This window comes from Halichoerus grypus, chromosome 15, assembly GCF_964656455.1.
Source record: "Halichoerus grypus chromosome 15, mHalGry1.hap1.1, whole genome shotgun sequence".
NCBI lineage: Eukaryota > Metazoa > Chordata > Mammalia > Carnivora > Phocidae > Halichoerus > Halichoerus grypus.
Window position 1 is genome coordinate 49450172 of NC_135726.1, and position 27279 is coordinate 49477450.

A 27279-nucleotide genomic window follows, 5' to 3' on the forward strand; every position below is an offset into this window, starting at 1 on the left:
TGGTTTCCTCCCTGGGTGACTTCCGGCTGAGAGGGCTTGGCCCCCAGAGAGGGCGGGGAGATGACACAGTTGTTCCCCCAGCCCTGCGGGGCGGGCAGCATGGTTCACTCCAGCATGGGGGCTCCAGGTAAGGGGCCTGGGGCCAGCGCCCTCTGCCTGCCTGCCCTTCCTCCTTAGCTGTCTCCTCTTACTTGCTTTCACTCTGTACCTCAGCAGCTCCCCCTTTCCCTCCCTGGATCCGGTCCCCACCCTCAGCTCCTCTTTCCCCTTCCCTTCCACTCCAGACACCTGGGGGCTTCTCATCTCCCCCCTCATCTGTGCTGCAGTGTTCTGGGCTCTGGGGGGGGGTGGGGGAGGACGGAGCCCCGGTGTTGGTAGCAAGCTCTTATATGGAGGATCAGTGGGTGGGCTTCTTGGGTGGGGGCTGCAAAGGGGTGGGAACACTGAATTGCAGGACTTTTCAGTGTGTGTGAGTTTCCGTGCACATGTGTTTGTGAGTGGTAGTTCTGAGTCCTCCGAGTGTGCCTGTCATGGGTGTGTGGCATTGTGGGCTCGCCTTGGCAATGATCTCTTGGCTCACTGCCTCACTTCATTTGTCTCAGATGTTACCTCCTCAGGGAGGCCTTCCCTGACCTCCCTGTCTGAACTGGCAACCAGTCCCGCCATTCTTGCCCCTGCTTTGTCTTTCCTTTATGGCATTTATCACCGCCTGAAAATGTATCCTATGTCAGTTGACCGAGTGGATGTTGGGTGCCAGGCACCATACAAGATGATTTGTATTTGCTGGTTCATTTGGTAAAATGTGTCTATCTGTGCATAATGATAGTCATCTCCCAGCAGTGCTGATGGGAGGGTTAAATGAGGTAATGTGTGCAGATGCTTAACACAGTGCCTGGAACACAACAAGTGTCAGGACTGCGTGACTCTTTCGTTTGCAGCCTTATAGCAGTGTTGGTGTGTGTCACATCGTGAGTGTCTGTGGGGATGAGTCCTGGTTTGGCGTGTACCATCCTGTCTGCATCCCTGGGATCCTTCAACAACATATATTTACTGAGCAGTTCCATGCTGGGTGTTGGAAATACAACTGAAAAAGGGAGTTTCGGGTCCATCCTCCTGGAGTTCCCAGTGGGGGGAGACAGACCTGTCGCCAGACAGTGGAGGAGGCACGGGTAGAGGGGTCAGGGCTGGGATGCTGGAGACACAGGGAGCCATGGGAGCCCAGAAGACTGGCCCAGTTGAGCCAGTGGGGTGTAAGAGAGGGCTTCCTGGAGGAGGGGACGTCTGGTCTGAGATGTGAAGGATGAGTGGCTATGACAAGGCAAAGGAGGTGAGGGAGGGGGTTGTGATGGAGGGAAGACTACTTGCAGGATGGCACGTGATTATTTATTGAGGTGACTGTATATGCAACTGTGTATGTGTGTGCACACATAACAGTGTAGACCCAGAGATCCGGGGTATCTGCACCCGCATGCTGTCTGCTCCACCATGGACTCATCCCTGTCTGGGGTTGAATGGGGGCCTCGTACATGCTCAGTACTGAGTTAGACCCCTGACTGGGGATTTCTCACAGAACTGCCCTGCCTGGGGGGCCCACCTGCATTCCCTGCCTGGACGTGAATTAATACACTGCATGGTCTTGGGCAGATCACTCGTCCTGCCTGGGCTTAGGCTCCGCACCTGTGAACTGGGTTCAGGGGTCCACTCCGGCCGTCTCCCAGGATGAGCTGATTCTGGGCGTGTGAGTGTGACACATATGTGTGTATGTCTGTCTGAGGGGCCTGGGTATGTGTGTGTCTGCCTATTTGTGTCAATCTGTGTGTCTGTGAGTGACTCTGGATGTGTATGTGCACATCTGTGTGTATTTGAGTAACTGTGTGTGTGTGTGTTTGTACGTGTCTCTGTGTATGTCTACCTGAGCGACCTGAGTGTGTGTGTGTATGCACACCTGTATCTGTCTGTCTCTCTGTGAGTAACTCAGGTGTGAGTGTGTGCGTGTGTGTGTGTGTGTCTGAGTGACCTCTGTGTGTGTGTGTGTGGGTACATGTATGTCTATTTGTATGTCTCTGAGGTGAGTGACTCTGGGGTGTGATTTGGCGTGTGTGTGTATCTGAGTGAGCTGTGTGTGTGTGTGTGTGTGTGTACATGTACGTCTATTTGTGTGTCTGTGAGTGACTCTGGCGTGTGATTTGGTGTGTGTGTGTATCTGAGTGACCTGGGTGTGTGTGTGTGTGTGTGTGTGTGTACATGTACATCTATTTGTGTGTCTGTGAGTGACTCTGGCGTGTGATTTGGCGTGTGTGTGTATCTGAGTGACCTGGGTGTGTGTGTGTGTGTGTGTGTGTGTACATGTACATCTATTTGTGTGTCTGTGAGTGACTCTGGCGTGTGATTTGGCGTGTGTGTGTATCTGAGTGACCTGGGTGTGTGTGTGTGTGTGTGTGTGTACATGTACGTCTATTTGTGTGTCTGTGAGTGACTCTGGGGTGTGATTTGGCGTGTGTGTGTATCTGAGTGACCTGGGTGTGTGTGTGTGTGTGTGTGTACATGTACGTCTATTTGTGTGTCTGTGAGTGACTCTGGGGTGTGATTTGGCGTGTGTGTGTATCTGAGTGACCTGGGTGTGTGTGTGTACATGTACGTCTATTTGTGTGTCTGTGACTCTGGGGTGTGATTTGGGGTCTGTGTGCGTGTGTAAGTGCAGGTGTGCATGCACATGTCTGGGTGTGTGTTTTGCCTATCTACCCCTGTCATTGCGTCTGGGCGTATGTCTTCTCTGCAACTATTCCTGCCTGAGGTCTGTGCACACCTGTCCCTGTGTGTGTTTGCGGGTCTCTGTCCTCGTCTGGGCCCTGCCTGGCTGAGGCTGTGGTGTGTGTGCGATGTGGCAGCCCTTACCTGTTGCCAGCACAGCTGTGGGGCCACCCTCTCTTGTTGTGTCTGCTGCCTCTCTCTCCATCCCTCCCTCCTGACAGCTCAGAAGTGTTCACTCCCTTGAGGCCACCCAGGGACAGATGTGGTGCGGTGGGGGTGTGAGGTGCTGCTCCTAGGGAGGCAGGGACCGGGCCAGCTGGGCCCACAGAGGTTCCCGGCAGTGCGAACACTGCCCACAGGGGCTCCCAAGCCGCAGCCTTGATTGAAGGCGGCCCTGAAGGCAGGAGACCCAGGGGACAGGCCAAGAGGGGCCAGGAGGGGTGAGGGGCAGCCCTTGGGCCCTCTATATTTAGCCCCATTTTCGGTAAGTGCTAACGAGAAGCTGGCCCAAGTCTGCTAAAACCGGCTGGGGGAAATGCAGAGGAGAAGTGAAAGTCCGGGGAGGGAGGGGCGAGGGAGGGGTGGGGAGGGCGGAGGGGACCCAGAGTCCCAGGCCTGAGGCAGTGGGGCAAGCGAGTGTGACCCCAAGGGTGTGGGTAGCCCTGGGTGTGTCTGACTCCAGGATGGTGGGATTCAAGGGGCCCGGTAGAATTCTGCATTGCTTGTTCCTGCCTGGCCCTCTAAAGAGTTATACACTACCTGGGATGGGAGAAGGGAGGGGTGACTATGGTCTGTGTGAACGAGGCCTTGAGATGAGCTTCGGAAGGCGCCAGGGAGCTGGAGCATATTAGATCACCTGGTGGGGGTAGGGGTGGGGGCTTTTCAAAATCCAGATATCCAGGTCTTCCTTTGTCCCATTGAAAGCAGAGTGTCTGGGTGGGAATAGGTGTCAGTGTTTCTCTAGAGTCAAGAGAGAGGGGCCTGGGCCAAGGCCGACAGCAGGACGGGCGCCTCAGCAGGCCTCATAAGGGGATTGTCAACGCCCTTAGATGTTAAAGCATCATTTGGCTTTGGATCTGTGGTGGAAATGGAGTCCCCTCTTCATCCTTGGTGGGGATGATATGATGACACCCTTTTTTCAGATTGGGTTCTGATGGGGGCAGGAGGAAAGAAAAACAAGACAGGCTTGGGAGAAGGGCAACACTGGCCATTTTGCTGTCGACCCAGCCAAATGCTGCAGGGGTGCCTGGGCTGTGTGCGAGTTGGAGTGGGGGGAAGAATTAGGGAGAACAAGGGAAACAGTGGTGGAGATTTCCTCTCATGCCACCTTTGCCTCCTCAGCCACTGTCCCTGCAGAAATTACTTTAAAGATTTAGGTTGGAGTTGCTTGGGGATTGGGGCTCAAGGTCAAGGTGGCGGGTAGCAGCAGGGAGAGAGGCTTGTCTGGGACAAGATTGGGTCCTGGTCTGTTAGAGATTCTTGCATGCATTCATTCATTCCAAAGACATAGTCCCAGCCAGGGCTGTTGGGCTCTAAGGAGCTCACAGTCTGGGGCAGGGGGAATCCATTGCCCAGGGGGTCAGGGTGTGTTAGGGGGCGGAGGCAGGGGGTTCCCAGATGAGAGACACTAACCACCTGAGGAGTCAGGGAGGACTTCACAGAGGAGGTGATGTATGAGCTGGGACCTTCAAAAAGAGCAGGAGTTTGCTAATCGAGAAGAAAAGGTCGCCAGGTAGGGAGAAGTGCAGAGGCTAAGGCCTGGAGGGAGGAGGGAGATCAGAGCTTCAGGGCACCCTTGTGCACTCAACCCACACGTCCTGGGCTGGGCAGTGTTGGGGACCCCAAGATGAGTCAGACCTGCCCTCAAGGGGTCCTAGTCTGACGGGGGAGACGTACCGGGGCCCAGATGCTGCAGCCAGGGGAGAGGGCCGGGCCAGCGGGAGCCGGGGTGGAGGGAGCTGCCGTCATAGAGGACAGAGCCTGTGCTGGGGCCTGAAGGATGAGTAGGAGGTCACCAGGCAGACAGAGTGGGGGACGACCTTCCAGGCGGAGGGAGAGAGACAGCAAGACCAAGGCAGGAACGAGTAGAGAGAGAGCTGCAGGGAGGGACGTTCAGCCAACATTTAACACCTACTCTTCTGAGCTGGGGGACACCAGGGGGGCAGCAGTGAGTCAGAGCAGGCCTGCTCCCTGGTCTGGTGGGAAAGGACGGGGACACAGAAGGCCACGGCCCTGTGGGCTCAGGGCTAGGACAGTGAGAGGGCAGGGCCGCGGGAGGCTGTATTATTTTCCCAGGGCTGCCGTCACGGACTACTGTACACTGGGTGGCTTAAACAACAGAAATTAATTTTCCTGAAATCTGGAAGCTAGAAGTCCAAGGTCAAGGTGGCAGTGGGGGTGGTTTCTTCGGAGGTCTCTCTCCTCGGCTTGGGAGGGCTGACTTCGCCCTGTGTCTTCACATGGGCTTCTTTCTGTGTGTCTATGTCGTCCCAGTTTCCTCCTCTTATGAGGACACCAGTCATATTGGATTAAGGCCCACCCTGATGGTCTCATTTAACTTGATTACCTCTTTAAAAACCCTATCTGAGCTTTTCTTGGGGAGATGGGGAGCTGTGGAAAGGTTCACGGCCAGGTTGTGGGAAGGATCTCCCTGGGGCCAGATGGACACTGGCTGGGAGGAGGGGGCCGGCGAGGGGGTTGGAGCAGGGGTCTCAGGGATGCTAGGAGGGGTGGGAGGCAGGACCCCACTAGCATCAGCAGTTGCCCAGAGCTGGGCCAAGTTCTGGGCCATTTAGAGGCAGGATTAGGCAGGACTCCTGCCTTTGATGTCCCAGAGTCAGGAGTGTGGTCTCTTACCTGGGACTAGGACCTGGGTCCTCCTCCTGTGCCTCAAATGATCATTAGCCACTCACCACCATCCTAGTGCCTAGAAGCAGGGCCTGAGCTCCCATAGCATCCTGGGCCCCTGCTCCCCACACCACCCTCACCAGCCTATGCCTTAATAGTACCGTGTCCTGGCTTTTTTTTTTTTTTTAGCTTTTAAGTTTTTTCTTTTTTTATGTGAAAACATACCTACAGTAAGTGCTCAGATTTTAAGGGTGCAGCTTGATGCATTTTTCCCTATGTATAGAACCACATAACCACCAAACAGATGACGATACCGAACATTTCCAACCCCCTACAGGCCTCCTCACGCTCATTCCCCGCCATCAACCCCCAGACGTTACCCATAATCTGACCTTGGCCATCTGATATCACTTGCCTGTTTCTGAGCTTCCTGTAATTGGAATCCTACTGTCTGTCCACTTTTGTGTCTGATGTCTTTCCCTTGGTGTCGTGCCTGCAAGATTCAGTGGTGCGTGTGATGCAGGAGTTTCTTCCTTTTCTTGCTGTGGGGCGTTTCATTGTATGGACATACCACATTGTGTCCATCCTCTGATAGGCCCTTGACTTGTTCCCAGTTTGGGGAAGGGGCTGCTGTGTGCCCATGGGCTTGGGGGGCAGGATGCTCCTTTGTCTCCCCAGGATGCTCGGGAGTGGATGTGCTGGGTCCTAGGGAGGGGGAACTTCGTCAGTTTTCCTGACTTGTGCTTATATCGATTTACACTCCCACGAGCAGTGTGTGACCTGGCTTTTTAATCAAGAATTTTAAACCAGAGCGGCGTTTCATGTCGAGTAACCCTCAATTGCAAAATTCCTGGACATTTTTTTTTTTTTTTCCAGTTGCTGAGGACGTCCTAGCTCTCGTTAGCTGGCCTTCTTTCAATATCTTGGGCGCGGAACGCGCTTGAATTGGACAGCCCCTTTGATAGGGCATCGTGGTTTAGGCAGGGATGTGAGTGAGTGGTGGGGGAGACCTTGGGGTCAGAGTCAGGGTCACGAGTAAGGTCTGAGGCCAAGCTGGGAGTCAAGGTCAGATGAAGGACTTGTACTGTCTGGGTGGGAGTTGGGATTCAGGGTAGGTAAGGGGACTGAGAATGGATAGGGAAGAAGCCTAGGTTTGTGTGGGGTCTAGGACCAGAAAGGTTTGGGTTCGAGTCGGCGTCAGTCAGGGTGAACTTGAGTAGGGGTGACAGCTGGAGATGAGGTGGGTGGAAGTCACAGCAGGGGGCCCACTAGACCATAGCAGTCCTGATGAGAAGCGGGAACTCTGGAGTCATGAAGACAGGTGTCCAATTGGGGCACTTCTGCTGTCTCACTGTGCACTCGGGCCCTCAGTTTCCTCCTCTGTAAAATGGGGGTAATATTAGCACCAACTGCTACTGTGAGCTCTGAATCATACTTAACACTGTGCTCGGCACTGGTAAGTGCTCACCTTTCCCTCCTCAGCATCACAGTGTTGTGAGGGAAGAGCAATGCTTTGTGGCCCCAGGGCCAGCTTGCTGTTTGCCCCCTCCCCTCATGTCCTGGGTTTATGGGAAGATAGCAGGGGATTGCATTTGTAGGCTGGGGCACCCGGCTTGGATCTGGGCGTGCAGTGGGGATTCAAGGCTTAAGTCCCGGGTGAGGCCTAGGAGTAAGTCCGAGGACCTGGTCAGGGGCAGAGCCGGGTGGTGTTGGAGTCGAAGTTCCAAGTGGCGAGTGGGGCTGCCAGGCCTGTGAGCTGAATGTGAGAAAGGAGGCTGGGAAGCCAGGTGGGGGTCAGGTGTGGACAGGAACATTGTGGGCTGGGGGAGGGGCAGAGGGCACCAAATCCCACGCAGAGTTCAGAAGACTCACTCCTTTGGGGATGCTGCAGCCCTTCACACCCCTAGGCCCCACTCAGAGTGGAAAACATGTCTCACCCGAAACCTGGTGAGGCAGGACGGGCGCGCCTCGGGAGGAGGCCTGAGGCTGACTCGCTCCTGTGGAACATCACCCACCTCCTCCTGGGCACCGAAGCCTTCTCATGACCACCGGCTACCTCCCACCCTGCCCCAGGGCCTCACGGGAGGTGGCCCTCCCCGTGCCACCTTCTGCAGGGCTGAAAAGGATCCCTTTCTTGTCCTGCCAGAGGAGGGCAGAGGCCCAGTAAGGAGGGCATGTCTCCTGGAAAGAGGCACTTACAAGGTGGCAGGGAGAGCGGGGGATTTGGAGAGAGGCTAGGGTGGTGCTGGAGGAGGGCCCAAGAGCCCCCCAGGCTTCCCTCACCCCACTTACATCCCTCTTTTGTCCCCAGAAATAAGAATGTCTAAGCCCCTGGAGGCCGAGAAGCAAGGTCTGGACTCCCCATCAGAGCACACAGGTGGGTGGGGAGGGGAGTAGGGAGGGCAGGGGGCCTGTGGGGTGGGGGGAGCTGCGGGGCTGTGGGGGGCACAGGTGACAACTCACTCTTTCCCTCTCGTTGCAGACACTGAAAGAAATGGACCAGACACTAACCATCAGGTCAGGAGGGAGTAGATGAGCAGGAGGGGTTGGGAGGGGGAGAAGGGAACAGAGGGGGGGCCCCTGTGGGGGAGGGGCATGGTGTCAAAAGCTGCTTCACCTCACTCTTCCCATGCCCCACCCCAACTTTTTCTTCCCAGAACCCCCAGAATAAGACCTCCCCGTTCTCCGTGTCCCCAACTGGCCCCAGCACCAAGGTAAGAACCTATCAGAACGGCCAGGGCAGGGGAACAAGGAGGGTGTCCTGTGATGGGTTAGCGTCTGGGAGAGGGTCCCGCACATCTTTGTGGGCCCAGGGCCTGAAGGGGGGGCACGGAGCCCCGACACCTTGGTGACAAGACTCCTCCCGCCCCTTCTCACACTCAGGCTCCCGCCCCAGGCCTGTGACTCACCCAGGCTCCTTCCCCTTCCCTGGGGGGTGGGGGTGGCCAGGGAAATCCCCCCCAGAGCCCCAGGGCGATGAACAACAGGAAGCTGAGGGCCCCGCCCCCATCCCAACTTCCCTGACAGGGGCCTGCCCTACCCCCAGCCCCCCAACACACACACTCAGGGGCCAGCCAGTAGAGGGGGGTATGGGATGGGGGGCAGACTCAGGAAGGATGGCTGAGGTTGATGGGGAGGCTGGAAGTGGCCAGACAGAACAAATCCCTAATCCAGATGGGGCCCTGCCTGTTTCTGGGCACTGCTGGGCTTCCTGAGGTGTCTGGGGCCCAGGCCTCCATGCTCCAGCCTGGTGGGGGCAGCCGCAGGCCCAGAGGCCTGAAAGCAGCATGGAGGGCAGGGGCACAGGGGTCCTCTGCAAGGGATGGGGTTGGGGGCCGGGAACTACTCCGTGACCTTGGGAAAATCACTCCCCTCCGCCCCCCACCGCCCCACCACCGCTGGGCTTCTCGGTTTCCTCTTCTCTAACATGGGGGGCTGTCAGATCCGATGGCCTCTGAGGTGCCCTGATGCAGCTTAGTGGGTGGGTATCTTGTGCTGAGTGAGTTGGCCAGGGCCCAGGGGAGGAGGGCTCTGGCTCTGGCCTCCTTCCCTCTGATCTTAGGTGCAGTTCTGGCCTTAGCCCTCGGAGCAGAGCGCGTGCCCATTGTCCTGACCCTTTCCCTCCTCAGCTGTGTCTTTGCAGCCCCTCCCAGCCCCACGGCAGCCTCGCTTCTCTGTGGGGAAACCAGGGGAGCCCTGGGAAGGAAGGGTCCTTGCTGCCCTTCCCCGGCCTGGACCCTGGTTCCTCGGGAAAACCGGAGGCAGAGAGGGCGTTGACCTCTGACTCCGGGCCTCTGTCCACACCTCGTCCTGTTTGAGGGCAGCCTCTGCTTTCCCCAACTGCAGTGATTCATGTGCTCCCGTCACAATTTCAGACACATCCACACACCACCGTGTACAATTACTTACATCACAATCGTGTTAATTGGCTTCAGTTTTAAAAACATTTTATTACGGAAAATGTGAAGCAGATACAAAAGGAGAAAAAAAAGAGTATCATGAAAATAAGCCCCCAGGTACCCATCAATCAGCTTCAACAATTTTCAGCTCGTGAACTGGCTTGCTTTTTCAGCAGCTCAAATAAGTGTTTTTTAAATGGAAATTTCATGAATGGAAAACCAGCATCTCTTGCCATGGAAATAAATACAATGATTATTTTTTTTAAGTAATCTCCATGCTGAACGTGGGGCTCGATCTCACGACCCCGAGATCAAGCGTCTGTGCTGTACCGACTGAGCCAGCCGGGTGCCCCAACACAATGGTTATTAAAATGTACCCAGAGACTCTTGCCTGCTGACGGGTCTAAGCCTGAGGCCTTTCCTTCATTCGTTAGAAAGGGAGATGAGCAGTGTTGGGGGTGAGGCGTTAGAACTATCCTAGCACCTAATGGAGGCTTTTTCAAGAGAACCAGAAGGAATGAAAGAAATCTGAGAGGACTAGTATCCTCACCATGTTGGTTGTTTTTTGTTTTTTAACTTTTAATTGGAATGTGACACACACAGAGATCCTCCATGGGTTTTCACAAACTGAACACCTATGTTGCCCACACCAGGTCAAGAGGCAGAACACAGCCAGACTTCCAGGGGCCCTCGAGTCCCCACCAGAGGATGCTGCATCCCTGCATCCCGTAAACTTTCTGACATTTGTCTCCATGCCCTGGGCCATGCCACTCACCCTCTGTGATCTGGCCTTTTCCAGGCCTCTGTTCATCTCACTCTGAATTCCAAATGCTACACCCCCCTGCCAAGCTGCTGTGTCACCTTGCACAAGTCGCTTTCCCTCTCTGGATCCCCTTTTGCAAAATGGTGCTGGGACAAGGATTAGGGATCATCCTTCAGCCCAGTGTCCCCTCTGGGCCCAAGAGTGTGATTCTGCAAGCCATGCCTCCCCCCAGCCCCACATGTCCTTTACCGGCCGACTTCTCAGGCAAGCCAACCGCGGTCTGGCCTTTCTGTCTAGGAGAGGAGGAAGGCCAGGACTGCTCTATGTTGGTCTGTCCTATGTATTTGATGCGAGGTGCATCTACATCCTGCACAGAGAGATGAGGAGGGGCTCAAGGGACTTCTGGGGTGGAGGCTGAAAGCTGGCAGCATCTGGGCCACATCTGGCCTATGTATGTGCTTGGCTGGTCCTGCCAGCGTTTTTGGTGCTTTTTTTTTTTTTTTTAGGTTGTTTTGGGTTTTGCTTTAGATTTTGAAATGAGTGGTTGGTGGGAGCAGAGGAGGAGCTGGGCAAGCTTCCCCTCCAGGAGGGCCGCACATGCCGCCAGCCCACCTCATCCTCGTCTGCCCACGCCACCCGTTCGCACTGTCTGCCTCTTTCCATACTCATTTGAATTCCGATCCAGGTTCCAAGTCGGTGGTTTTTTTTTTCATAACCTAAGACCCGTTCTTCCAATGAAGTCCTACTTCATTAATGAGAGATGCACCTCTGGCTAAAGCAGATGAGGGAGGGGCACCTGGGTGGCTCAGTTGTTAAGTGTTTGCCTTCAGCTCAGGTCATGATCCCAGGGTCCTGGGATCGAGCCCCACATCAGCTCCCTGCTCGGTGGGAAGCCTGCTTCTCCTTCTCCCACTCCCCCTGCTTGTGTTTCCTCTCTCACTCTGTCTCCCTCTGTCAAATAAATAAATAAAATCTTTAAAATAAATAAATAAATGAATGAATGAATAAATAAATAAATAAAGCAGATGAGGGATGGGGACCCAGAACGCTATTCTTTGATGCCCCGAGTCCTCTGCTGGCACATTCCCCATTTTACAGATGGGGAAACTGACCCCCACCCCCCAGAGGGGAAAACTGCTCTCCAAAGGTGCCTCTCTCCTGTTTGGTGCAGGGGTGTGTGTTAGCCCTACTGATTGTTGAGGAGCCTGAGGCCAGAGGCGGGACTTAAGATCCCCAGCCGGTCGGCAGGGCCTTGCCTCTACACCCCAGCCTACTCCTCCTGTGCTGGCCCGAGGCTGCCGTTGCCACACACGTGCCCTCTCTTTGGTTCACAGGTGGGCATTCTCTCTGGCCTCCACTTAACATTCTGGGGTCCCGGACCCTGCCTCTCTCCCCCCCAGATCAAGGCTGAAGACCCCAGTGGCGACTCAGCCCCAGCAGCACCCCCGCCCCCCCAGCTGGCTCAGCCGCATCTGCCCCAGGCCCAACTCATGTTGACAGGCAGCCAGCTAGCCGGGGTAAGTACTCGGGGAAGGACAGGGAACGTGGGCCTCGACCAGCCGCCTCCCATCTGTTACAGGACCCGTGGCAGGGGGTGTCCTGCCAGGGCCACCACCACGCTCTCACGCCCTCCTCCTGCCCTCCTCAGGCCTCCTGGAGGCCCCTAACCTGCTTGGCTCGGGCACTAACCCCTCTCTGCCTTCTCTGCTCCCCCGCCCCCGCCCCTCCTCTGGCCCTGCCGCCCGCGCCCCACAGCTCACGGCGCTGATGCCAGCTCAGCAGCAGCTCCTCCTGCAGCAAGCCCAGGCCCAGCTCCTGGCCGCCGCCGTGCAACAATCCAGTGCCGCTGCCGCCGCCGCCGCTGCCTCCTCCTCCTCCTCCTCCTCCTCCTCCTCCTCTGCCTCCTCTGCCTCCTCCTCGACCTCGCAGCCCCCAGCCTCCTCTGGGGGGGGCGACCTGCCACCTCCACAGCCTGCCAGCCAGCCCCCCGGGACCCCACAGCTCACCCTCTCCCAGCCCATCCAGCTCACAGCACAGGTAAGGGCAGCCCTGGGGGGCAGGCAGCGCAGGGCCCACGGAAGCACGGTGTGCAGGGGGCTGACCGGTCTGCATGGACTCTTTTGAAGGCCGGTCATGTGCCAGGGAGCCACGGGGGATGCTGCCACCCGTGTCTCAGTGGGGTAAATCGACGCTCAGAGGGAGGACGTCCTCCATGTGATGGCATGCCTGGCTAAGCACTTTCTGTGTATCTCACTGAGGGCTCCCAGCCACCTGGGAGGTTGGCCCATTATCCTCAGTTTCTGGCTGAGGAAACAAGGAGTCACCTCCGTGGAATGGTGCCCATGTGGGCCCAGAAGGAAAGGCTGAGACTCTGAGCCAGCACCCTATAATGTGTGCTCTGGCATATCCAGTGAGAGATGCTCTTTCAGAAAAGGGGCCTGTGGCCGCTGGGTCAGGGAATGCTGCATCCGCTCTGGCCATTCTGGAGACTATTGGCATATACTGAATCATGAGTTCGTGGCTGTATTCATTTCCCGGGGTGCCATGACAAAGCCCCACAAACTGGGTGGCTCTAGGGAGAATCTCTCTCTGCTTCTTCTAGCTTCTGGTAGTGCCAGAAATCTTTAGCATTCTTTTAGCTGGATTGCTCCAATCTCTGCCTCCTTGGTCATAGGGCCATCTTCTGTCTGTGCCTGTCTGTCTCTGCATTCACATTTCCCCTTCTTATTATAAGGACACCAGTCATTGGATTAGGGCCGACCCTAATGACCTCATTTAGCTTGATTACATCTGCAAAGACCATGTTTCCAAATACGCTTGTATTTACAGGCACCAGGGGTTAGGACTTCTGACAAATCTTTTTGGGAGACCCAGTTCAACCCAAGATAGTAGCCCACAAATTTCCTGTAAGGATAGTCTGTGGAACAGAGTAGGTAGAACAGAGCATCCCCTCCTGATGGGCCTGCTCTCTCCACCCGCACTTTTCCCTGTCACGCACTTGTGCTATCTGCCTGGGTTCCGTAAGCATTTGAGTCTGTGGCCCATGTTCCAGCGCAGTGAAGGTCCTGAGAAGTCCTGCAGCAAGGAACCTTGTTTAACTTCCCTTAACCCTGTGTTTCCCACAATGACTGCTCTTTGGATCGCTTTTCTTTCTCTCTATCCACCGCCTTCCATGGAACCCCGGGGGCAGACGCTGTCTACACAGAGGTGTCCAGCACCCACAGTTTGTCCCTTGACAGAGTTCAGCTTCCGATGGGCCCATTCCACTACTGACCAGCGCTTCCACTGAAGACTGTCCTTAACGCTGAGCTGGGTCTGCCTCCTTAGAGCTTCCCGGTTCTGGGCCTGCTTCTGCGGAGACACACAGAGCAATCTGTGCCACTGCTCTGTGACGGCTCTTCCAGACTTAGCCCCTGGTGCCTGGCTTGCCACAGTAACTGTAACTAGAGTCTGGCAGGTGCTGCCTTTGTAGCAGGCACTGTGCTAACGGTGACCTCCTAGAGTCCACAAATCCTCATCCCCGGCGAGGTCACCCCAAGGGGCAGAGCAGCCTGGGAGTCAGGGCTCGGACCACATGATCTGGGGCTGCTGCCTGTAGCCATCCTTCCCACCTCCCCCCGCCCACCGCCCCCCAGAGATCCCAGCAGCAGGGGGGCGCCTCTCAGCACATACAGCAACCCCAACGCTCTCCATGGAGCAACCCCAACGCTCAGGGCTCCTCCCTCCCCCAGGTCTCAAGTATCCCTGCCTGGAAGTCGGCTCCCTCCCTTTACCTGGACGGCTTCTTTTCAGCCTTTAAGCCTCAGCTTGGGAGTCCACGCCTCCAGGATGTCTTCCAAGACTTCCCTCCCTCCAGCTGGTTTGATTTCCTGCCTCCTGCGTTCTCCCGAGGCCCCCAGCCCTTTTCCTTTGCTTCTGGGCCTAATCACCAGTGCTCGGTCCAAATATGCCCGAGGAAGTGTCTGTGGAAGGGACAAAGACTCCAGGGAGGGAGCAGGGACAGAGCAGCCTCGTGCAGACCAGCAGCAGGCATTCCTTCCATTCATACACTCCTAGAACCACCTCCTCCAAGCTCCCTGCCACCTGCTGTCCCGCCCAGACTCTGATTCTCAAGGCCTCCTCCAACCCCTTCCTCTCGCTCCCCCCTCCCCAGCTCCGATCTGCTCGGGTCTGCCTTTTGCAACTGCAAAGCTGGGCCAAGGTTGTTTTCTGGGAGTTCTGTCACCCTGTGACCTCATTTCCCTAACAGACAAATGTTTATCCCGTACCACCAAGAGCTGTAGGCACTGTGCCGACCAGCTGCCATGGGTACCACAGTCCTCCTGCCTTAGCTGCCCACTGCAGCTCCAGCTGTCTCACCCCTGGGCTTGACCCCCCCCTTCCTCAGCCCGTGTCCCGTGCCCACCCATCTGCTTCCCATGCCCACTCCGCTCTGTCCCGTGGTCATTTCAGACATTTCCCGTCCTCCCGTGTGTCAGGCCCTGGTGGGAAGCTAAAGGCTTAGGAATGACTCAGACCCTTCCTTGCCCCCTCAGGGTTCCCAGTCTTCTAGGGAAACAGACACACCAACGAACCACTAAGAAATGTTTTACTTGAACAATACTAAGAAAGTCAAAAACACCCCTAGCCCTATCATTTTAAAAATTGCATAAAGTACTAAGGGAAAGTCCCCCATCTGTCCCTCGAATGCCAGCTTCCAAAGTAATGTCAGTTAAACCGTCTGGCAGGAACCTTCCCTGCATTTTCCTAACTCGTACAGAGAAAGGGATGATTATAACACACTTCTATAATTTGTGTGTCCAGCACTCAGCACGATGCTTTCCACCAAGGGGGCCACGTGGATATTTACTGAATCAATGAGGGATGTTTTGCTGCAGCTTTTCAATCAAGGGTAGGGAAGACATCTCTCCGGGGGAGTAATTCAGAATGTCTGGGGTAGGGGTAGGCATTGATTGAAAATTTACATTAACCGTTAAAACATCATTTTATATTTGGAGAGAAAAAAAAAATCCCTATTTTCATAATATGACCATGGCATATAAAGCTTGACAAAATCTTTTAGGCGGGCAGGACCTAGTGAGTACAGGTTTCCCAGAGAAACCTATTGGATGTGGTGGGAGTGTGGGAGAAGACAGGTGACCTGTGTCTGAGGGAATCAGAGAAGGCTTCCTGGAGGAGGTGGGATCTGACCTGAGCAGGGACAAGTAGGAGTTTACCGGGTATACGAAGTGGAGAAAGCTGTTCCAGGCATGGAGCATAATGTGAGAGAGCGCAGTGGGCTCTGGGAGTGGGGGGTTGGGGGCCAGCAGTGGAAGACAGAGCAGGATGGGCTAGGAGGGGTGGCGGCTGGACCAAACTCCACGCCAGGTGGCTGAAGAAGGAAAGGGGATATTTGGCTCAGATCACCGAAGAGGCCCATCCTGGAACATGGGGCCTGGCCCCAGGGGTCTGTCTCTTTTTTCATTCTGAGGCAGGCAAAATAGGCGCCTGCCCGCTTCGACTTGCAGCCACTTGTACCCGGGGAGATAAAACCTTCCACCGGCCAGGGTTGAGTTAGTGTCCTCAACCCCTGAGAAGGTAGGGTCAGCCCCCCTGGACCATGTGACCTGAGAATGGGGGAGGGCAAGTCCCCAAGAGGAAGAGATGGATGCTTGAGGAAGGGGCAGTGGGTGCCAGGTCAGCCACACCTGGAGGCGTGTCGTCAGTGTGCCCACAGGCCCTGGAGTCCAGGAGCCGGGCCGGGGCATCCCAGTCGCCCCACAACTGCGGGATTGGGGTCTGCTGTTGCTCATCTATCCTGGCATTTTAACATGAAGCAGTAGCATGGGATGTAACACAGAATGTGCAGAGGTCGTTTTTGCTCCCTGTTGGGTGGGTCTCGGTTTGTGGCGTTCTGCCCCAATCGCTGGGACTTCCTGGGCTCCGTGTGGCAGGGTCACCTTTGGGGGAGGAGGCACATAGAAGAACCCCTGCTAGACACAGGCCACCTCTGCCCATACCACCTGCCCCCCCCAAAAAAACTTTAGGGTTTCCTCTAGTGAAATGACTAGAATAACATAGTCATTCATCCAGCCCTTATTGAGCACCTTGTATATGCCAGGTGCCCATTCATGGCCCCGAGGGGACAGCTGTGAATGAGGCAGAGGTGGCTGCCCTTGAGGACCTCATGTTCTAGTGGGGAGACAGACAGTAAACAAGTAAACAAACGAACAAGACTGTTTTAGAGTGAGTGTCCTGAAGAAAATGAAATAGGCTGGTGTCTTCCAGGGAGGTGGTTAGGAAAAGTTTCACTGAGAAGGTAGCCTTTGAGAGCTGAGGCCTGAATGAGTCAGTCATGAAGAAGCCAGGGGGAGAACTGAGGAAAAGGCAACAGCAAGTGCAAAGGTCCTGAGGTGGAAGGCAGCTTGACATCAGGGCACAGAGAAAAATGGTATGTCTGGAGCAGAGCAAGTTAGCAAGGAGACAAGTAAGAGGTGAGGGGTCTTCTAGGACAGATTAAGGGGTTTGGAATGAATGCCAGATATGATGGGAAGCTGTTGGGGGGTTGTTAAACAGATGAGTGGCATAAGCCAACTGACCCTTTACAAAGCACCCTCCAGATGCCATGGGGAGAATGGACTGTGGGGGACCAGAGTAGAAGCAAGGGGCCCAGTGGGAAATGCTTGCAGGCATCCAGGCGGGGAGGTGAAGGTGATGGTGGGGGTCTAGAATGCTATTTTATATGGATAGGGTAGATCAAGGATGACTCCTAGAATTTTGGCTTCAGCAACCGGAGGGTGGTGAGGTGATTTCCTGAGTTGGGGAAGACAGGGGGGGCACAGGGTGTTTTGGAGGGCAGGAGTAGGGAAGCAGGAGTTTCCCTTTGGACATGGCAGGGGATAAAGAGTCTATTCACCATCCAAGTGGAGACATCAAATAGGCAGACAGGCATTTGAGGCTGGAGCTCAGCGGGGAGGCTGGCTGGACACTGGCAGTTATGAGTTGTCAGGCAGAGGACGGGGCTCCCGCCCTTGAGAGCTTGTGCTTGAGGGGGGTGACAGCAGGGGAGTGACAGGAGGGTGCAGGGGCAGCAGATGCTTGTGCTGGGGGAGTATGTTGTGATTTCCCAAACACCTTATAAATACTAATATTACTCAGGCTTCAGTACAATCCAGTAAAGAGTCAGACATTCCTATCCCCATTTTGTAGATGAGAACACCGAGCCCTGAGAGAGCTATGACTCAGTAGTAATGACTACCATTTATGCAGGACCACTCGAGTGAACAGAGACCAGGCTAAACATGCTACGTGTGTTGTTGCATTTAATTCCTGTAATAGCCCCAGGAGGTAAGAGTTATTGCGGTGTCACCCGAGGAAATGGAGGCGTAAACAGGGTAAGGGATGCCCACGGTCCCCCAACTGTGTAACGGACAGCTGGGTGTCTGGCCGTCTCCAGGACACCATGCACTGTCACCCTATACAGTTAGGGAGGCCGAGGCCCAGAAGAGAGCTGGCTTCCCCCGAGTCACACAGCGAGAAGCAAGCAACAGGACCCAGGCTCAGACCCCCAAGGTTCCCAGCTGGCAGGGACCCTGGCACTCCTCCGACCGCCCTCCCACCTAGCTCCCTCCACACAGTTCTGGGCAAGTCGGGGTGCCGTTTCTCCCAGGTGGCTTCTGGGACAGGTGCTCTCTCCCTTCCCAGGCAGCCCCCTCCACCCACGGGGCCGCCTGTCATGGCTCAGAGAGTAAGGAAGCCCGTCCTCACTCTGAATGCAACTGAGGACAATGTAGTTTACATGGTCCCCCAGACACCCCCCTTCCTGTCCTCCCCGCCCTGGACTTAATTCTAAACTGTCCATGTCTTAGAATGGGGTGTCCAAAACTGGTCATAGCATGCCATCTCAGGGATGGCCGGTGAGTGTCACACAGACACCATCCCAGTCTGGGTGGCTGCCAGAGCATGTGTGGGGGCCTGCAGTTGGGGGGGTGGGGAGTCTGCCCTGTGCGCTGGAGTGAGGCGCTGCACCTGGTCCCAAGCGGCCACAGCAGGGGCCAGGCCTCCTCTAGTTCCTTTTAAAGGCTTTTTTCCACCACCACCACCCCCCCACCGACCCTCAGGTGGAACCAAGCCCAGATGGGAAAGTGGACAATTATACTCCTGTTCACCCGTGTGTCACGTAAATAGAGCGTCAGTCTTTCTGCCCGACTGTGGCCAAGATCTCAGTTGCGGCAAAGTACAGCCTGAAACACCACCAGTCAGTCCTAGGTTTCACTCATTCATTCATTGGAAATTCATTGATCACCTGCTGGGTGCCCACACTGGGGTGGGGGTGATCACAATCCAGCGATGAACGAGAACCGGTCTCTTCCCTTCTCAGCTCTAGTGGGGTGTGCTAAGCCCTCTGTGCCCGTTTTTCTCACAGGTCAGGGACGGAGCAGATGATCCACTAAATATCCTGGCCAGGGGCCCTTCCCCAGTGTCTCCACTTCCTCTAACTGCTCCACCATCTTGACTTGGTCCTAATGCGCCCCCAAGTGGCTTCAGATTGCGTGCTGCTTGTAGATTATGGAGAAATGGGGCCTCCTACTGGTTAACCCCAGTTCTGAGCGAGCACAGCACCCAGAATCTTCTTTCTGTCATTCTGCAATTTCTTTAGTCAGCAAACATTTTGTGAACATCCACCATGCCCCAGCACCTTTTTGCAGGGGGGATACAGTGAGGAATAAGGCAGACAAGTCTGTGCCCAGACAAGCACCTACCCATAGCTGACAATTGCTATGAAGAAAGGAAAAGAGTATAATGTAATAGAGAGAGATTGAGGAGAGGAAGACTCCTCATCAGAGCGGGTAGCCAGGGGAGGCCTCTCTCAGGAGGGGGCGTTTTATAGAGACTTGCATGATGAGGCGGGGCCAGTCATGTGCAGATCAAGAAGTGGGAGGGCAACAGCATGTGCAAAGGCCCTGAGGTGGGGACCTTTTTTGAGTTCAGTAACAGGAAGGAGACCAGTGTGATTCGCTCCGAGTCAGGGAGTGAGAGTCCTGGTTGATGAGGAAGGCCAGGTCATCCAGGGCCATGGCAAGGAGTTGAATTGTCTTACAAGTGTGATGAAAACCAGTGGAGGCTTTATGATTAGATTAACATTTCAGAACAGGAACCCCCTGGAGGGGTCTGTGGATAGAATTCAGGGGAGTGCATGAACTTGGATGGGAAAAAATTATGTCTCAACTTTTACTATCCTCTAACTGAAAATGTTACGTTTCCTTCTATTATGAATAGACCACAGTAGCATTAGCAGGACTCTGTCACCGATGGAATCACAGATATTTCTATACACAGAGACCTCAAAATATTGTTTTTACTCATCATTGCTTTGAAATTACAGTAGTAATCAGACGTATTGCTTGATCTTATTATTTAATGGGTAATAAAGAAACCCATAGATTATTATCACAACTCAAGATGTTGGATGACTTTTTCATATATAGTTGATTTCATATGAAATCCTATGCATTTTATTTTACCCATTTTTTAACTCTGAGAAGGGGGCAGTAGGTTTTGTCAGACACCAAGTAATTCAGAGCACAGAAAAAAATTAGAACTTTTTTGTTCAGGCTTGCAGATGTGTTGGATGGGGAAGAGAAGGGATGGAGGGTATCCGGACTGACCCCTAAGTTTCTGATCTGAGTGACAGTGAGTGGGGGTGTGGTTGGGTTATTCATTTGGACTTCTCACCATGAGGCCCCCTGCAAATTGGGATGCATTTTCCCCACCCTTTTCCTCTCCAGGGGAGATTCAGAAAGAAATCTGCAGACACCTCTGTTTTAGGCTTCTGGGGAGAAAGGGGGGTTTTCACTGAGAGTCACACTAGGGAGAGACAGTAGTTAACAAATACTTTAATCAGCAAGCTAGTCAGAAAAACATTGGTGATAAGTCTTTATATCTGGCTTTATTCCTTGATTCAGCTCGGTGGGCATTTAATGGGGGCTGACCAGACTGTGTTAAGGGTTAGGGATATGAACAGAGTAAGACCTGGCCTCTGCCTTCTAGAGTTATAGTGTAGCAGAGGAAAACTGCAAATGCATTGCATCACGAGAAATGCAGGGTAGAGCAGGGTGGGTTCAGTTTTGTGGGGCCTGATTTTTATACAGTGTGCACGTCTTTTTAGAGAAAAGGAAGACAAAATTATGAGACCAAAATTAGGTACGGGGACTTGGAAGGGTCCGTTGTGAAGGGGTGGGGGGCCTGAAATCCAGGCTTCACTCACATCGTGGCCAGGCCTCACGTGGAAGGGACGCCACCATGTGATTGATCAGGTGGAGAGGCTCAGAAGACAAGGCAGAATGGACACAGTTTCAAAGGATAGAGTATTGGGACTTCAAACCCCTTAAGCTGTATTCTTAGATGATGAGCAGCTAGAGAGAAGTGAGAAGTCAGGAGCATCTGGGTACTCCGTCCACTTTCTGAGGCACAGAGAGAAAGCAGAGGCCTTTGCTGTGGACAGGAAATAGCCTTGAACAGTCGAAACACGAATGGTCGGGAAAACAGGGATGTCGGGCAGAAATGAGTGTTCGGTTGGGTAGGTGGGGGTGGGACATCTTTATTTCTTTATTTAGGCTAGGTAAATGTTCAAAACTCAAGAGATATGGAAGGATTTACAGTGTTGCCAGTTTCTGGTATAGTTTCCCAGGTATAGTCTATGCATACCCAGGAAATACCTAGAAATACTTAAAAAAAAAAAAATTCAAACAGTAGCACATCATACCCACTGTTCTGTCTCTTGAGCTCTCCATTCAACAGGACATCTTGGAGATTGTTCCATTTCAGGACATGAAAAGTGTCCTCGTTCTTTCTGATGAATGTATAGTATTCCGACATAAAGATCCACCCTAGTTCATTTACCTGTTCCCCACTGCTGTGTGTTCAGCTTGTTTCCACTCTTGCTGAACACTGCATGATGCTAGGAATACCCTTCTAGAGAGAGCATTTTGCACAAGTGTGAATGTATCTCTAAGATAAATTCCTAGAAGTGAAATGGCTGAGTCAAAGGGTATATGCCTTTGTAATTCTTTTTTACTTTTTAAAAATTTTATTTTATTGGGGCGCCTGGGTGGCTCAGATGGTTAAGCGTCTGCCTTCAGCTCAGGTCATGATCCCAGGGTCCTGGGATCGAGCCCCACATCAGGCTCCTGGCTCAGCAGGGAGCCTGCTTCTCCCTCTCTGTCTGCCTCTGCTCATGCTCTCTCTTTCTTTCTAAAAAAAAAAATTTATTTTATTTAAACTCAATTAATTAACATATAATGTATTATTGGTTTCAGAGGTAGAGGTCAGTGATTCATCAGTCTTACATAATATCCAGTACTCATCACATCACATGCCCTCCTTAATGTCCATCACTCAGTTACCCCCTCCCCCTCCCCTCCAGCAACTCTCAGTTTGTTTCCTATGATTAAGAGTCTCTTATGGTTTGGCTCCCTCTCTGATTTCGTCTTGTTTCATTTTTCCTCTCTTCCCCTATGATCTTCTGTTTTATTTCTTAAATTCCACACATGAGTGAGATCATATGATAATTGTCTTTCTCTGATTGACTTATATCACTTAGCATAATACCCTCTAGTTCCATCCACATCGTTGCAAATGGCAAGATTTCATTTTTTGATGGCTGAATAATATTCCATTGTGTGTGTGTGTGTGTGTATATATATATACACACACACACACACACACACACACATACATATATATATATACACACCACATCTTATTTATCCATTCATCTGTCGATGGACATCTGGGCTCTTTCCATAGTTTGGCTATTGTGGACGTTGCTGCTATGAACATTGGGGTGCATGTGCCCCTTCTTTTCACTACATTTGTACCTTTGGGGTAAATACCCAGTAGTGCAATTGCTGGATCATAGGGTATCTCTATTTTCAACTTTTTGAGGAACCTCCATACTGTTTTCTAGAGTGGCTGCAGCAGCTTGCATTCCCACCAACAGTGTAAGAGGGTTTCCCTTTCTCCACATCCTCGCCAACATCTGTCGTTTCCTGACTTGTTAATTTTAGCCATTCTGACTGTTGTGAGGTGGTATCTCGTGGTTTTGTTTTGTATTTCCCTGATACTGAGTGATGCTGCGCATTTTTTCACGTGTCTGTTGGCCATTTGTATGTCTTCTTTGGAGAAATGTCTTTCATGTCTTCTGCCCTGCCTTTGTAATTCTGACAGACATTGCCAAATTATCTTCTCACTAGTGATGTGCAAGAATGTGTGTTTCCCCATTTGCCCCAACCCAGCGTGTTATGCACTGCTGTTATCTTTGCCCATCAGATAGGTAAAAATAGTATCTCAGTGCAGTTATAGCTCTGTTTATCTTATTGTGAATGAGTCTGAATATTTTTTCATTCAGAGCTGTTTATATTTCCTTTGCTGGGCAGTCACCAGCCCTATATTGGCCAGATTACTATTGGATTGTTAGTTTTTCTCTTATTGATCTGTAATCACTCTTTATATGTTAAAGAAATGAACCCTTTGTGTCAAGTTGCGTATGTTTTTTCCTCAGTTTGTTCACTTCCTAGGACATTAAATTGGTCTTTGGAATAACGATAGCATTGGGAGGAATTGAGGGGCATATGTCATCCCCCTCAATTTCCCAGAAGGAAAAAGAATGTCACTCTAAGTAACATAACTTTCAACTGTCATAAAAGTTACTGAGCAAATTATGAAGCATCAGTGTGGGTTCATTCAACAGATATATGTGGAGCACTTACTGGGTGCCAGATATTCTAGATGCTGAGATTATAATAATGCCCAAAACCATCAAGATCACACTCTCATGGATCTGACATACCAGTGAGGGAGATGCACTGTGAAAGGGTAAACAGAAAGAGAGATACCTTGAGATAGTGATAAGTCTTACAGAGGAGGTGAAATGGAGATAACAAAGAGAGGGGTGGTGGTGGCTGCTTTAGATTAGGTGGTCAAGGAGGGCATCTCTGAAGAGGTGATTTTTTTTTAAAGAGAGAATGTGAGTGCCTGAGGAGGGGGAAACAAAGGGAGAGAGAGAATCTTTTTTTTTAAGCATTTATTTATTTATTCTAGAGAGAGAGAGAGCACAAGCAGAAGGGGCAGAGGGAGAGGGAGAGACTCTTAAGCAGGCTCCATGCCCAGCATGGAGCCTGACGCGGGGTTCAATCTCATGACTCTGAGATCATGATCTGAGCTGAAATCAAGAGTCAGACACTTAACTGACTGAGCCACCCAGGCGCCCCTGAAGAGGTGATTTTATCTGAGCGACAAGAAGGGCCTAGGCAGGAGTATAAGAACTAGAACTGCTTGGCAGAGGGAACAGCGTGTGCGAAGGTCCTGAGGTAGGAGTTGAGGTCAGGAAGACTAGCACGGGCTTTGGTATGAAGGACCTTAGAGACCAGGTAAGGGGTTTTGATTGTATTGTTGTGGCTATGAGAAGCCACTGGAGTGTGTATGTGTGTGTGTGTAAGGGGGTTTTGCTTTTTCTTTTGGAAATGTTCAAACCTAAAAGTGGAGGGTATGATATAAGGAACTGTACGTGCCTTCACCCGCTCAGTAGACACCAACCTTTTGCCAATCCTGTTTCATCTATACCCTTCACTTTTTTGGTGGAGAGGCTGGATGTTTTTTTCTCTCCCTCTGTCCCTGCTTCATTTCCCTTTAAAAAAAAAAAAAATCTTTTCATTGAAGTATAACAAATACGGTAAAGTGCACAAATCATAAATATACAGATCAGTGACACTCACAAACTGAGCATACTCATGTAACTAGCAGCCAGATCAAGAACTGAATATGGCCAGCTCCCCAGGAGCCCCTGGGGATGCCTTCTAGCCTCTCCCTCCCCAAATGCAAATGGAACCATATAGGATGCTCCCTATCATGTCTAGCTTCTTCCACGTATCATGTCTGGGAAGTTTATTTTGCTGTGTGTCATTACAGATTGTAGACTGCCCCTTCTCATTGCTGTAGCATTCCAGTGAATCATTTTCCTCACCCATTTCGATTCCGATGGGTACCTGGGCTTTCTTTGGGTTTGGGCCATTACAAATGGTTCTGCCCTGAACATCGTGGCACGTGTCTTTTGGTGAACACACGTACACACTTACAGTGGCTAGCACCCAGGTGGGGAACCGCTGGGTCATGAGACAGGTGTATGTTTGGCTTTAGTAAATAGTGCCTGTATTTGTTTTCTAGAGCTGCTATAACAACCAACCACCAACTGGCTGTCTTAAACAACAGAAATGTATTCTTTCACAGCTCTGGAAGCTGTAAGTCCGAAGCCAGTGTGTTGGCAGGACTGGGCATCTTCTCTCTGGGTCTCTTCACAGTGCCTTCTCTCTGTACATGTTTGTCTCTGTGTCCAAATTCCCCCTTACTAAATGGACACCTGTCATATTGGATTAGGACCCTATCTTCAAATAAGGCCACTCTCTGGGGTTCTGGGGGGTTAGAATTCCTACATGTCTTTTGAGGGGCGGACATAATTCAAATCATAACAGTGCCAAAGAGTTTTCCAAAGTGGTTGAACCAATTTACTGTGCTGGAGTATTTTATTTTATTTTATTTTATTTTATTTATTTATTTATTGCTGTGCTGGAGTATTTTAAAGCTAATTCCAGACACGGTATCTTTTGCCTCAAGTGTTTTAAGAAAAGGGAAGACTTGGTCTGATTTACATTTTTAAATGATACTATTTGTTCTGTGGGAATGTAAGACAAGGCAAATATTTCTTCAAGAAAGAGAAGGTAAATCAAGAGCGAGCCCTCCTGGGTCAGCCCAGATAGGATGCTCTGGTAGCCCGCGGTTGGGAGAAGCCTCCTGTGGGCCCTTAGCTAAGGGAAGCCATTCAGAGACCATGCTCCATCCCTCCCCGCCCACTCTGTGGAACCCCTCAGGGCTCACACGGTGCAGAGGGAGCTGGGCCAAGACTCAGGCTGTCTTTCTGTCCATCCCCCTCCCTGCCAGGACATACAGCAGCTCCTCCAGCTTCAGCAGCTGGTGCTTGTGCCAGGCCACCACCTCCAGCCACCTGCTCAGTTCCTGCTGCCACAGGCCCAGCAGAGTCAGCCAGGTAAGGCCCCACCCACCCCATGGCCTCCCCTCCCTGAGGATGCTTCCACAGAACTCTCCCTCCTCCCTCACCCCGTGCAATCCCCTTGTCTCCCCAGGCCTGCTACCGACACCAAATCTCTTCCAGCTACCTCAGCAAACCCAGGGAGCTCTTCTGACCTCCCAGCCCCGGGCCGGGCTGCCCACACAGGTGAGAATGTCCACTGAGTGTGCCAGGCTGGGTGAGGAGGGGGTGGGAGGGTGAGGGTCTCTGCTCCCTCCAACCCTCCCCATGACCATAGGGGCCAGAATAGGAGTCGGGAGACCTGGGGACCAGCCCTGCTCTGCCACTGATTTGCTATGGGACCTTAGACAAGCCACTCTCCGTCTGGGTCAGCTTCTTCCTCTATAGAAGGAGGGGAATCAGCCAGGCCAGAGACTCTTAACCCTTTCAGACACATGGACTCCTTTGAGAATCTGATGAAAGATTTTGATCTGACCCCCGCTACCCCAAAATGCACACGTGCAAAAAACCTATAGGTTGTGGCCTGGCCTTTCTTTCAGTTTGCTGACTGGGTTCTAGACTTCAATTATAATCTTTCATGATTCTTTATGGATTTTGACATTCCCTCCTACCCACTTTTTTTTAACAGCCCTTTCAAAAAATATGAACTATTTAACCCAAAAAGTTTAGAGACTAATACCGGGCTGAGCTGAATTCTGAAATCCAAAATGCTTGGAAAACCAAGTTGTTTTTGTAATGTGAGACCAGAAGTTATTTGGCTGCAAAACCCGTCTTGACCTAAGGCAAAGGAGTATGACTTTCCTTTCTCCCTTCCATGTGGTATTTGTGCTTTGCTGAGAGCTGTTAATGTGTTCAGTGATGGGGTGATGCCTTGACCCTGATGGGGGGAGTCACATTATTTGTGACCCGTGTAGGCTTTCTAAAATCTGTAAAATTTCTGAATTCCAAAACCCATCTGGCCCCAGCATTTGGATAATGGATCAAGGACTTATGTGACCAACATGGTTGCACTCACCACCTGTTTCAGATATTTTTAGGGAAATAAAGCAATTCAGAGAGACCTGTTGCTTCTTTGTAAATCCCCCAGGCACCCTCCTCATCTACTTTTTTAAAAATGCTTTCACTTTATCTGCAACCTTTCATGGGATTCTCCCATCAACCCCATGGGGTGGGCGGAGCAACCATGATTATTTCCATTCTGCAGAGGGGAAAACTGAGGCCCAGGGAGATTAAGAAACTTGCCTGAGTTACCCAACAATGCGGTAGCAGAGCCAGTCATTAATTCCCTGCCTGAGAGAAGGATAAAACCATGGCCCCCAGCTCCAGGGAAAAAGCCGATGGTTGAAAAGAGCTGGCTACTCCTGGGAGTTTGCAGGCTGGGAAGGAATGTGCAGAGAGAGAGTTGGGGGCAGTGAGAGGTCCCTATGGAGTAGCAGAGTGTCCCCTTGATGGGGATTGACAATGAGTGCGCATCAGCCTCCTGGGGACAGGTAGAGGAGAGCCTGCAGGAAGAGGTGGGATGGCAGAGAGGGAAGGAGGGAGGGAGGACTGCGCAGCCATTGCTGAGCCCCATCCTGGTCCTCGATCCTGCACCCCACCCACCCCTGCCCACCTTACCAGGCCGTGACCCGCCCCACGCTGCCCGACCCGCACCTCTCGCACCCGCAGCCCCCCAAATGCTTGGAGCCACCATCCCACCCCGAGGAGCCCAGTGACCTGGAGGAGCTGGAGCAGTTCGCCCGCACCTTCAAGCAACGCCGCATCAAGCTGGGCTTCACGCAGGTCTGGGGCCACCCGGCAGCACGGGCGGTGGGCCTGAGGGTGACGCGGCCTGGCCAGGTGGTGGGCGGGGCGCGGGCTCCCTCTCCGCAGCGCGGGGCAGTGGGCGTGGCCAGGTGATGGGCGGGGCGAGAGACCGAAGCCGGCCGGTGGGCGGG

The 27279-nt window shown here is 52.7% G+C and overlaps 1 protein-coding gene across 15 annotated transcripts in view; it reads left to right on the forward strand.

The window, feature by feature from the left end:
• Positions 1 to 51: 51 nt before the first annotated feature.
• Positions 52 to 27279, forward strand: part of POU2F2 (POU class 2 homeobox 2) — a 34675-nt gene continuing 7447 nt past the window's right edge. For 2 of the 15 annotated variants that reach the window (XM_078062730.1, XM_078062733.1), the window contains exons 1-8: positions 52 to 127; positions 7910 to 7975; positions 8081 to 8115; positions 8256 to 8312; positions 11595 to 11777; positions 25234 to 25339; positions 25437 to 25528; positions 26963 to 27124. In XM_078062730.1, the coding sequence (XP_077918856.1) occupies positions 61 to 127; positions 7910 to 7975; positions 8081 to 8115; positions 8256 to 8312; positions 11595 to 11777; positions 25234 to 25339; positions 25437 to 25528; positions 26963 to 27124 (768 nt within the window). In that variant the 5' untranslated portion in view covers positions 52 to 60. Of the gene's footprint in view, positions 128 to 6444; positions 6587 to 7909; positions 7976 to 8080; positions 8116 to 8255; positions 8313 to 11594; positions 11778 to 12015; positions 12298 to 25233; positions 25340 to 25436; positions 25529 to 26962; positions 27125 to 27279 lie in introns of those variants that run through there. The other 13 variants (XM_078062731.1, XM_036103302.2, XM_036103297.2 and 10 more) reach the window with 9 other exon arrangements.